The sequence below is a fragment of the Pelobates fuscus genome, chromosome 5 (assembly GCF_036172605.1).
Source record: "Pelobates fuscus isolate aPelFus1 chromosome 5, aPelFus1.pri, whole genome shotgun sequence".
Lineage (NCBI taxonomy): Eukaryota > Metazoa > Chordata > Amphibia > Anura > Pelobatidae > Pelobates > Pelobates fuscus.
Genome location: NC_086321.1, coordinates 133,227,211 through 133,240,264, shown reverse-complemented (window position 1 = coordinate 133,240,264; position 13,054 = coordinate 133,227,211). Strand labels below are relative to the sequence as shown.

Here is a 13,054-nt window from a genome sequence, read left to right as displayed (position 1 = left end):
TTATGTTTAAAGTCATGTTTTTTGTTTTTGTTTTCTGAAAAGTGATTGAAATCGTGATTTTAGTAAACTTGATTTAAATCAAATCCACCCTGATTGTGATGGTTTCAAATATGTATGCAGAGGACTGTATTACTTTAACGAAATTTCAATCTACCATTTGTTACTGTGTCATATGAGATCTAGTCGGGATCCGTACTTGTAAAACACTTTAGTTCTTTCTTTATGATTTAAACTAGTATTTTTATTCAATGAGACGTTGGTAACCGATGCTCTATTTTTAAATAAATACAGTGATGAGAAGCCCAGCTTGTACCACTTATGATTGAAAGTAAAAATGTAATGTTTTGGTTTCTTTACTCAGAAATTACCAAAGATTAGCCTGGATAACTATTCAGCCATGCCTTTGGATGAAGGGGATGAAGATAGGGAGGCTGGTGAGGAGGAGGAGGAGGATGATGGTGAGGGATCTGATCTCGATCTGGATTTAGGTGATGAAGGCCCGGATGAAGGTATGTGTTGCCCTTTTAGTAGCATGTTTTTAAGCCCATTTGTATTAAGGCCATTTTTATACAGATCAAGGATGAATAGATTTTATGAAAGTTAACTGATATTTAAAAGGGGACTCTATAGTATTCCTAGTGTTATGTGCTTTCAACTTACCTTATTCTAACAACATATTGCATAGGGTTTGCATGATGTTATTAGTGTGGTATATATGGTTCTTACTCCCTTTGAAATTAGGTTTATGCTAACTGGAGAACAGATGCATTCATTTACAGTGTCTTATCAGTCGTAATCTAGTATGGGAACCACTTATATTCCACAGTATATCTAATGTGAATGTTTACCTCCTTAATTTAACTACATTGTGTTTAATGCTTCACAATTAACTGAGCTACGGTCACATTACTTGAGTTCATTCGAAGTTTCTGTAAATTCTTTTTTCATTGGCTCTTATTATAAATAAAATTTTGTTTGTTTTTTTTAGATGAAAAACCAGATTCCTCTCTTCCCCTGTTTGTACTACCACTCTACTCCCTACTAGCTCCAGAGAAACAAGCCAAGGTATTGTTAAAGGATACTCTTGGCTCCAAAGCAACTTTAGCTTAATGAAGCAATTTAATTTGTAGATCAGGGGTGATCCCTTCGGCACTCCAAATGTTGTGGACTACATCGCTCTTAATGCAAGGTTGTCTACCCCTGGTATGGATCATGCCCTTGCATTCTTCCTGCTAAAGTCTCTGCCATATTTGCTTTTCTTTCTGCTTATATAGCTCTAGTCACACTTCCCCTGGCTGTGACTCACACAGCCTACATGAATAAATGGTTTCATTTTCAATCTTATGTAATAACACAGTGTGTTTACTCTCAAAGTTTTTATCTCCCGCTCTTTTAATTCAACCCATGCAGGTAACTCCTGCAGGCTCTAGCAGGCTTTTAAGAGAAGCGGGCAATAAGAAAATTCTAAATTAAAGAAGTGGAAGTTTAATCCTGAGTCCTCGCAGCAAATGTGTTGGGAGACTATGTAGTAGTAAGGAAGGTGTGGCTAGGGCTACATAAACAAAGTGGTTTAACTCCTAAATGGCAGAGTATTGAGCAGTGAGACTGCAGGGACATGATCTATACACCAAAACTGCTACATTGAGATAAACTACAGAAATATAAGAAATATGGGTTTCCTTACTGTACAGCCATACAGCTAATAGCAGATTACCTGTGTCTAAAAAGTAAAACCTAAAATAATTGTGCAATATTGCTTTATAAAGCATCCCATAAAATCCCCCAAATAGTTTAACTGACAAGATTAGCGTGACTGTGTGCCACTCAATCAATCAAACTCTGGGAGGATCAGCCCCTTGTCTGCATGGGTTCCCAGTAGCAGCTTTTATTTTATATAACATGTTAAAATCAAAGGAGTAGATAAAGACATAAGCAACAGGCGTTGAAGCTGTTTCAAATAAAGCAAGCCCCTTGTTACAGTTTATGTATCTTCTGTACTCGTAACTTTGTATCAGAAGGAAGCTCATGTTCCTGATTTCACAATACCAAATGCAACTTGTTTTTTTATTTTAATTTAATTTATTTATTGATTTAAAGTTGTTTGGTGCTTTTAGTGTCCTTTTCAGGATCACAATAAAATAAGGTCAAACACTGCTTCTTCAAAGTGAACACAATTTGTGATGTAAAGATTACTGATTGCCATCAAGTAGCTCTTAGCTTTTCATCTGTTAAAAATATTAGCTACTTGTCTTTAAAGCTATGCAAAGTTACATTCGGGGAGTTCTACCTCTTAGAGAGTGATCAAGAGTATATCCTTTGCTAATAGGTGTTTTTCTTTCATGCACAAGATAAATTACTTTTAGCAATAACCAGCACCAATTTCCCCATCGTTAGTCATGAACTACATGTCATTATCATAGGTTTTCCGTCCTGCACCCAGTGGCACAAGGTTGTGTGTTGTGGCCACCAACGTTGCAGAAACGTCTTTGACAATTCCGGGGATAAAGTATGTGGTTGACTGTGGCAAGGTGAAGAAGCGATTCTATGACAAAGTTACTGGTGTGTCTTCATTCAAAGTAGATTGGATTTCCCAAGCGTCAGCCAATCAGCGAGCAGGAAGAGCTGGACGTACAGAGCCTGGCCACTGCTACAGGTAAGTGTATACTGCACAAGTTATATTATGAACAAAATGTTTCTCTCTCGATTTACTTGAGGATGTTAAAAATAGAAATACACAAAAGTAAGTCCTGCGCTCAAACTCCCACTACTTTTGGGCGGCAGCAATGACCATAGTACACATCAGCCCCGATATATATGATAAAAACCAAAGAAAAGAGTTACCTGCGCACCACTCCAAATCCCTACGCAAAACCTCCATTTGTTTTAATATGCATAGTAATTTGGGGTAGTGCGCAGGTAACTCTTTTATTTGTTTTTTATTGTTCCAAAAATATATTCAATAAGTAGGAAATTAGAACATGGGTAAGGGATACTCACACAGCCTAAAAAAAATAAACTAATTATTCCAGATTTTACACCAACTTTCAATATAAGATGTATTTGTGATATTCCATTTTTTTAGTGTTACATATGTTTATTACAATTATTAATGATATATACTGATTTTACCTTTTTCGTATTTTAGGCTGTATTCTTCAGCTGTGTTCAGTGATTTTGAAGAGTTTTCCTTACCAGAAATAACGAGGCGGCCAGTTGAGGATTTGGTACTTCAGATGAAAGATCTGAACATTGAAAAGGTTAGACTGAAACTTCTTTGATTTTATTAAACTAGTACAGTGATTCGGCAAACTGTAGTTTGACATGGATTGCAGGATAAAACGTACCAGGAAAGGTTAAAGGATCTTAACATGTATAGCTTGGAGGAAAGACGAGACGGGGAATATGATAGAAACATTTAAATACATAAAGGGAATCAACACAGTAAAGGAGGAGACTATATTTAAAAGAAGAAAAACTACCACAACAAGAGGACATAGTCTTAAATTAGAGGGACAAAGGTTTTAAATTAATAATAGAAAGTATTACTTTACTGAGAGGGTAGTGGATGCATGGAATAGCCTTCCAGCTGAAGTGGTAGAGGTTAACACAGTAAAGGAGTTTAAGCATACGTGGGATAGGCATAAGGCTATCCTAACTATAAGATAAGGCCAGGGACTAATGAAAGTATTTAGAAAATTGGGCAGACTAGATGGGCCGAGTGGTTCTTATCTGCCGTCACATTCTATGTTTCTATATGTGTGTAAAATATGTGTCTGAGTATACTGGTAATGGTAGTTGCTATTAGGTTTACTTTTAAGACTCAGTCTCACTGAAATACAGTAACCGTGTTAGCAAGACGGACATTATCAGTTATTCTCTATGTTAAATGAACTCTTTAATGTTAGGAATGCAAAACTGTCCTATGAAAATACAGCATTGGCAAGATATTTATATCTGTAAAAGTCACATCTTATTCATGTTATCTGACATGTCCATTATTATTCTTATTTTAGGTTGTAAACTTCCCTTTTCCCACACCACCTTCTGCAGATGCCCTTATTGCTGCAGAGGAATTACTTATATCTCTTGGAGCATTGCAAGACCCCCCCAAAGTTGGAAGGTAAGTGTGAAAAAATGTACTCATAATAATGGGTTACCAGTGTGTTGTTTTATTATTTTCCATTAATGTTCTACCTTTTTAAATACAAGACAAGTCTTGGTAAAAAAAAAAAATATATATATATATATATATATATTACTAATGCTTGCAGTATTCTTTTGCTCATAAGGTTGCTTCACTTACAAATAAAACTCCATCTATCAAAATAATTTGGATGTATTCTTTTTTTTCTTTAAATCAAAGACGAAAATACAATACATTACTTCACCCACTGATCCAAAATGTATCTAAGATCAAAGAATGTTATTAACAATATTACATGTAATTTTTTGTTTTTCTTGCTTCAGGCTCAATGATCTGCAGAAGGCTAAGCTCAGTAGCCCAATCACTGCTTTGGGTAAAACCATGGCATCCTTTCCTGTTGCACCACGATATGCAAAAATGCTAGCACTGGGCAAACAGCATGACTGTTTACCGTATATAATCACCATTGTAGCAGCTATGACCGTGCGTGAACTGTTTGAGGAGCTTGACAGGTGAGGTACATTGTAAAGTGTTTATTTGATCCCTAGCTTCAAATGCATAAAAAATACCAAAAACAAGGGAACAGTACCTACCAATTAAGGGTAAAAGGAACCCCATTCTGCCAAAACAAGTATTTATCCAAAATAAGGAAAATAGTTTCCAGACATACTAGTGAAGCAGTGTCCCTTTACTCAAGTGTATAAAGCAACTCTCCAAAAGCCAACTACGGTCTTTTCAAGCTTGACAAAGACCATAGTAGTGGTCAAAATGTTGCTTTGTAGACTTTGCGCACTTAAATACAGGGCACTGCTTCACTAGGACATGCTTTGTAATTATTCTTTATTTTAGCTTTATATCATATGCATGTCGTGCAGAAATTACAGCTGAGTTTATAAACGATATAACTTCATCTATCCAGTATTGCAAATTGATGGCAAAAATATTAGAAAGTTTCATTGTTCAAGATGGAAATTAATTCTAGTCTCCAGGTACAGATATATTAACTACACGTTTGCCAGGGTTCCTGCACATCCTTGTGATAAGAGCAGTAAGTGTAACACTGTGCTTTCATGTGTGGCACCCTGGTGTTGAGCATTATGCATTGTTGGAGCACATGGCTGTTCCCCATTGCCCAATCCAGGAAGATAACTTACGGTAAGAAAACAGTTTTACTTGTAGATTTGGTGGTCCACTAAGACCCCCGCTTCCTTTTCTGGTTGCAATACAGATAATGTTCCTTGGGTGCATATGACAGACTGTAAATGTCAGCTGATGTTCACAGGCTATTACTAGCCACCCATTGAGAGAAATGTTTTAGAAAGGTACACCCATGATTTACCGACCCCATAATTTCTCTGACCCAGAGTGGTCCTTTAAATCTCCATTTTTGTAGTGATATAGCTGCATCTATGCCATGAATTGTTAAATAGTATAGCATAGATTTCTGCACCTCGCCATTGGCCTCATAATCTACTGAAAGCAGAGCTTTAATGAGTTAAGAGAGTATACTGCTCATTTTCCTGTCCGGAATGTAACCTTAATGGATTGTGTGGATTATTTCAGACCTGCAGCCAGTGATGAGGAGAAAGAGAAACTGAAAGGCAAGAAAGCCAGAGTATTACAAATGCAGAAGATCTGGGCAGGACAGGGCCAGGCACAAAAACTGGGTGACCTCATGGTGATGCTAGGTATGTACTTACAGAATCAATGATCTGTTAATTTAACAGATAACCTGGCAGTCCTGTTGTCATGTGCAAAAATGTGTATATAAGAAATGATATTTAGCTGTACTGTAAAAGTGAGGTGCAATAGAATTTTACAAATTGTTAAAGTGGCATGTGACTAGAGGTGCAAATTTACATTTATATAGTGTGAATGATGGGGAATGAATATAATAAAATGGCTTTTAATATTATCTACTTAAAGAATTTACTAGATTAAAAACAAGTCACTTAGACTGGGTCTTATCTATCTAATCTACAAACTACTATTAGGGTTATATATAGAACTCTAATTTGAAAGATCTAATCTAAACGGTAATCTTTCCCCAATAGAAAGACTACAGGGTTTAAAACAGATTAGAGATGAACAGAAAATATAACTATTAACCAATAACGTATCTTCCATCTTACCACTTTGCTATCTATGCCAACCTAATAATATAAAGGGTAGCTGGTACCCTGAGATATGGTTTGAACCCCACCTTTTGGCATCTTAACAGGTAAAATGATCTAACTAGTGGAACCAAGTTGGATGTATTGTAGTTTCTGAACAAGACCTAGTCTTGTAACTTTACTCTCGTTAACATGCCAAAATGGGTTTGACAATTTTAGATATTTTGCCCATTTACTTTTTTTTGACAGCTGCTGAATAAAAGTAAAGATGCATTGCACCTCTATCTGAGCATATGCTCTCATAAAGCTCATAAAGGATCTGTTCTAGCTGTTAGGTAGACCATAACTATATCTAAACCCATTGATTTGTTAGTCCTAAATCCTCATTTGCCAATGAATGCCTCAATTTATTATTTTTGGAAACACTTAATTTATAAAAAAAAAAATATATATATATATATATATAAAACCAAAATACTACATAAATAATAGTTATTCCAAAAATATGACCTCACTTGAAAAGCCTATCCAAAATATTAAATTGAAACCCAGATCCATTGTTTATTAGTGGCGATTTTCTCAGGGCATTATGGATGAGTATGAGTTGATGTATCTGTATTTCTGATTTCATATATTATCTTACCATAAGCCAAATTGTTTTGTAGTTTGGTCTATTGTGTGTATCATTGTCCAGTAGAGATTCCACTACCATATATTACTTGATCTCTGCAGTGGGTGACCCAGGAAATGTATGCATATTTTTATCCACAGGTGCTGTGGGTGCATGTGAGTACAGTGGTCTCACTCCTAAATTCTGTGAAAATAATGGTCTCCGATACAAAGCTATGATGGAAGTAAGACGTTTGCGAGGGCAGCTGACTACAACAGGTAATAGATTATAGGTGCTAGTCCGGCTTCTTTTGTATCCTTTAGCAGAACACTGACAATGTTTGCTTTTGTCTCCAGTCAACTCTCTCTGCAGTGATGTCCAACTTTTCCTCGACCCAAAAATGAGTCCACCAACAGAGAGTCAGGTGACCTACATGAGACAAATTGTGATGTCTGGATTGGGAGATCACATAGCCAGGAGAATTAGTTCAGAAGAAATGCTTGATGAGAAATGGAAGAATGCCTACAAGGTTAGCAAGTCCCTATATTTTAATTCATGAACATTGTGGGTTCCAGTTGGTCTTTTATAACAAATGGTGATGTTGTATATAAGGTTGGAAGCGAAAGGTTAAGATTTGGTGAACTTAACAATTTTGTGTAATACAAACCAATAATAACAGAAATTGAAAGCCTTAACCATAGTTTACTAGGGTTCATTGAACAATTTTGTGTAACTGAATTGTCCAGATTTAAGGTAAAGAACGAATGGCTGTCTCCAAAGATGATAAAAGATAATCATATAAGTGTTTGCCTGTCTATTAATCTCCATGTAGGTGTAACATGTGTAGTATGTGTACCAGGGTTATTTCTGTTTGTATTTTCCAACAGACCCCGCTTCTGGAGGATCCAGTTTTCATTCACCCAAGCTCTGTCCTGTTCAGACAGCTTCCTGAGTTTGTTGTTTACCAGGAAATTGTGGAGACATCAAAGATGTACATGAAAGGTACAAGTGTTTTTTTTTTTTGTTTGTTCTTTTACCAGGCACACTCCAGTCTCCTACAGCAGCATGCAAAAAAAGTCTATGTGAAAGAAACAAAATGTAAAAACAACGAAATGTTTAAAGAAATAAAGCGTCAGCTCTAACAAAACAGAGAGGGTACGCTGGGTAGATGAAGTTAATGCATTTCTTACTATAGTGGAACTCAATTGGGTTCTCTTAACTACATTTCTCTGCAGGCTTATTTTGTAAAAGTGAAACCAATGCTTCTTGATGGGACGCTCTGCTTTGAGCTGGCTAGTGTGAACAAAGCTAGTGAAGCCTTCGTGTTGAAATTGGCAATCATTCTCTGAGTATTGTTGGTGTGTCCCAGTGCTTCTCTATGGACCCAAGTCATCAGAAATTATGATGATCAGGGAGCAGATCAGAGCTGCAGCAAAGAGAAATCTACTGGCAAAAAGAAGAGTTTAATTTATTTTAACCCTCTCAGTGCTGTGGAGGGGGGAGAATGCAGGAATCTAAAGTTTAAGGAGCATTCCAATTAAAAAAAACAACTAAATACCTATGTATATTTCTGTTTATCGACCTGTTCCTTTAATTAAGATTGGTTATATTCAGACGCATGCATTGGAACTTCTAATTCTATAGACATGCAACTGTTGATTATTACAGGGAGTAGTGATATGTTCCTGTGATTATTTCCAATTTGTTTGTACCAATTATCTTATAAAACAAACTAGACTCTGAACTTACACTCTCTTGTCCACAATTCCTCTAGATATGTAGTGAAAGGCTCAATATGTAATTTGGAGAATGACAACGGCCAGGAAATAACATACTATTCTGTTTATGGTAGTACATTGTCTGGGGATTGTTCACATTTTTCAAATGTATAAATAATACATATTTAAATATAAAACAATGAAAGTAGAAGATGCGAATTTCCATCTGGAAGATTTAGGGCACAAAAACTCCAAGGGGTAGTTAATAAGGATTATAAAATATTGTCTATAAAAGACTTGCATGTAGGGATCCAACCCATCAAGCAACATTTAGATGTACTAACAACAATGTGCAGCCAATAAGTATTCAACAAGAGATACTGCACTTTTATTGTGCAATATACGGTGTGTTCTATTGGCTAAATGCTCAGCCTACTTGTATGTAAGAACCTCCTAGCTCTGCAAGTTTCAAAAAGTAGAGGACATGTATATCTGCTACTGTGGTTTAGAAGCTAGTAAATCTGAAAAGTTAAGATCATATAGTAAAAAACAAAACAACAAAAAAAAACATATATACATACATATTTAAATGCTTACATGTGCCTATATATTCTGCAGTGCTATGCAATAGGTGGGCAAGATAAAAGAAATGTTAACAACTTTGACTTGCAGACCAATGATCACAGGATTCATTGATGAACAGCTTTTGTGCTTCATCTTCATGTGTACTACAAAAACATTTCCCGTGTACTTAATCAAGCATGTTATCCTCAAAGTACTGCAGTGTCACTGAATCACCGTGATACTTGTTGAATACATGTCTACCCATATGTAATACTGGTACAAAGGAGATAGGGATGGCCAGCACGCAAATTTGGGTGCATATCTCCAAGGTCTCCTTCCACTTGCCTCATAAACAGTATAAAAGAACCATAAGGAGCCGCAACACCAAAATAAATTACAAAGATTTATTTCACCTGTATGAAACTGGCAACATTTCGATTCACCCTGAGGTTGAGCTGAAACACTGGTGGAATAAATCTTTGTCAGTTGTTTTGGTGTTGAGGATCCTTATTGTTTTTCATATGTAATACTGAGCCACTAATCTATATGTTGGTATATCTACTTTTCCTGTGCTCAGTGTAATGTTCTTGTATTTAGGTGTATCAACCATTGAATCTGAGTGGATCCCTGCCTTGCTGCCTCAGTACTGTCACTTTGGAAACCCCCTGGAAAAGCCCACTCCATATTACTGCCCAGAATCCGGAATGGTGAAGTGTCACAGGCCAAGCACTTTCTGTATGTATGCAAGCACAAATGGTCCCATGATTCCAAAGAAATTTTTTGTCTTTTCAAAATGAGCAGTGCAGCAGGATCTAGTCAGGCTATATCCTCTGTCATCACAAGTGTTCATTAAAAATGAATGATGTATGTCTTCACATGCTCGAAAAATGTCTCACAGTGCTTGCCTCTGGACCTTTTTCGTGTTTATTTGGCAAACTGTGAACTGTTGAAAATTGAATTGGCAAATAGGCTAATACAGCAAAGTTAAAAAAGAGAGAAAAAGTAAAACTAGAAAATGTATCCACCTTGAATATGTTGACATTCAGTTTTTACGTCACCGTTTTTAGAACTTGATTTTTCTGCAGTATGAGCACAGTTATCAATATTACAAGAACAATCAAAACCATGGACAGGCCCTACCTTTCCAAACAATACACTAATCTTGCTTTGCTAAACTGCTATCTAGCAAAAAAAAACAAAGTGCATTGCTATTACTTTCATCTAAACAAACCAATTTAGTTGTTCCAGCTTCAAATTTATATAAGAAACCTTTCTTTTATCCTACAGATCGAGTTGGTTGGGAGCTGCCTTCTGTTGTTGCCACTTATCCAGAAGGTCTAGAACGCTACAAATATTTTGCAAAGTTCCTACTAGAAGGAAAGGTACTAGTAAAGTTGTATAATTTTATAATGCCTCTTAAAGGGACATGGATCACTTGGCATTTAAACAGACAAGCAAATACTTTTAACACCTTAAGGACACATGACGTGTGTGACATGTCATGATTCCCTTTTATTCCAGAAGTTTGGTCCTTAAGGGGTTAAACAAATGTACAAACCAAATAAAGCAAGAAAAAAATTGAAAATATGTTTTATAAACTTTTTATAAAAACAGTCAGATTGCATTGTTGGGCACACCTCTCAGCTAGCGGAGTTTTTGCAAAATTACCTCCTTTTCCCCTCTTACCCACCCATTTCAATTTCAGACCAGTCCACTTATGATAGAAACAGGGCATCATTGTGCAGCAGCAGGTGAGAGAAACCAAACACCAGAGTCTGCACTGCATTAAAACACTAATCAGACTCCCTCTCTTCTCCCCCAGTCAGGATGTTGCAAGGTGAAAAAAATCTTCCAACTGCACATGTGTGTCTGTAAGGCATGCCCAATGCATATTTCCTGCATTCCTAGCGATAGGACACTTATTGGTTACATCAGTGTCCTTCAGGAGCAAGTTTGGAAAGCATAAGAAAAAGCAGATAAAAAATTGTATTTACCTTCTTTTTTAACCTGCAGAATGAGGTAATTGTCTCATTCACACCTAAAGCTTTTGAATTAAACCGTTCTCAAAGTAATACATGTCCCCTTTAAGGGCATTAGGAAGAGGGAATGTTATTGGATTTATCGACCTCAAACCTTGTCCCCAAACGGACTAAACGAGGGTTTCTCCTATTCACTGTTCATTACATGATCTCTAGATGTAAATATTGACAACTTGTAAATAGTGGAATTTATTGTAAATAATAATCTCACATACAGCAAACGCGAGATACACAGAGCACATTTAAATATCTGAAAAAAAGCCAGACTCATCTCCAGTTTATTAAACAAGAAATGTAATGACTGAGGATATAGTCACTTATAAGCTCCGATTAGGGAGTACGTGAAGAACAGTGTATAATTAGAAGAAGCCCCAAATTTTAGGAGATTGTCCTAAATATTTTTCTATCTACACAGGGTCAAAATAGGTCCATAACCTCAGTAATGTACTTAAAGTTATATGTCATTGCCACATAACTGAAGGGACCAGAGCACAGACTGATCTAATTAGAAATCTTAAGTGCTTGACATTAAAATGTACTTTGATAAATTGTACATCTCGTCTGATATCAAAATCCCTGATTGCACCTAGCTTAATATTGGACTAACAGCCACATAATGTATGGAGACAATTCTAATTTAGTTACTACGCTGTCACCTCAACTGCCCAAAGGCACGATTAATCAATGACAAATGTCACTACTAATTTCTTAATCGTACAGTATACAGTTAGAAAGCCATCACAGGCATTATATATACAGACTGGGCAGAATACTTACGATTACCTCCATCAGTTTAAGTTCTGTAATTCTCACATTTAAAATTATAAAAATTCTACTTTTCCCTTTGGAATTTGAGCCTTCACCAAAAAGAGCGGGGGTAAGCCCTATTGTATGATCCTTAGTGATCGCTATTATCCTCAGCCCATCATTGGATGATGAGCATTGTAAGCATTCGTTCTTCCCTTTTTTTGTTTATACTAGCCCGATATCGGCTGGTACTGACAGGCAGTTCTGTCAATCAAATGACGTTAGTGGATGAATCCCACCCCTGTCTCCATCCACTGATACGTAGGATGGCATGTCAAAGGTGACGTAGGGGTAAGTCCATACGTCACTGATGACGATAGGGGAGTCCCGCATTTGATTGGCTTTCAGATATTTAAAAGTCCCGGCTTTTCAGATGGCAATTTTCAGCCCCTGACGAAGGTGTTTGTATACACCGAAACGCGCGTCGGGCGTTAATTTGTTTCTTTTCCACTTCACTTTTTTTATTTTTCACCAGGGACACTTTACTGCACGATATGGGTATTTTGACCCATTTTCTCTTTTTTTTTTTTACTGTTAGCTTCTAGCTAGCTATGGCGATGGTGGACTGGGCAGTTGGTTACATTTTATAGAGTGAGTTCTAGCTTCGAACACCCACGAAGGTGTTACAGGAGACATGGGGTTAGTATTGAGGATTATTTATAGATTTCTTGTGCCAATACGATTTACCCACTAGCCCAGCACCTCTGGGTACAAGCTAGGAGAAAGGGCTCTTCAAATTTTGGCTGAACTGAAGTTTATGCACTGCTGTCTGTGCTAAATCACAACGTGCCAGGCTAAAGTATGTGAAATAACGTGTTATGAATCTACTTTGTATTACTAAGTGATGTGCTGCACCCCGATAGTACTTCCACACATGTTGGCAGTGATGAGTTAAACTATGGCTTAACTAAAGGGTACACCATTACACCGCGGCTGAACGGATTGTGCTGTATTTGATAACAAAGCCTAACAACAGAAGCGGGGGATCAGCTCAGGAAGGCTCCCATTAAATGTTTGGTCTGGCTTTAAAGCAGTTAACCCCTAGTAATTACTGTCGG

The 13,054-nt window shown here is 36.8% G+C and overlaps 1 protein-coding gene across 1 annotated transcript in view; it reads left to right on the top strand.

The window, feature by feature from the left end:
* Positions 1-13,054, top strand: part of DHX37 (DEAH-box helicase 37) — a 37,987-nt gene that overhangs the window by 20,816 nt on the left and 4,117 nt on the right. Inside the window, exons 14-25 of the mRNA XM_063454330.1 lie at positions 362-509; positions 989-1,065; positions 2,421-2,653; positions 3,146-3,257; positions 4,014-4,120; positions 4,468-4,656; positions 5,708-5,832; positions 7,030-7,146; positions 7,225-7,397; positions 7,756-7,870; positions 9,748-9,885; positions 10,438-10,532. Coding sequence (XP_063310400.1) covers positions 362-509; positions 989-1,065; positions 2,421-2,653; positions 3,146-3,257; positions 4,014-4,120; positions 4,468-4,656; positions 5,708-5,832; positions 7,030-7,146; positions 7,225-7,397; positions 7,756-7,870; positions 9,748-9,885; positions 10,438-10,532 — 1,629 coding nt within the window. The remainder of the gene's footprint in view (positions 1-361; positions 510-988; positions 1,066-2,420; positions 2,654-3,145; positions 3,258-4,013; positions 4,121-4,467; positions 4,657-5,707; positions 5,833-7,029; positions 7,147-7,224; positions 7,398-7,755; positions 7,871-9,747; positions 9,886-10,437; positions 10,533-13,054) is intronic.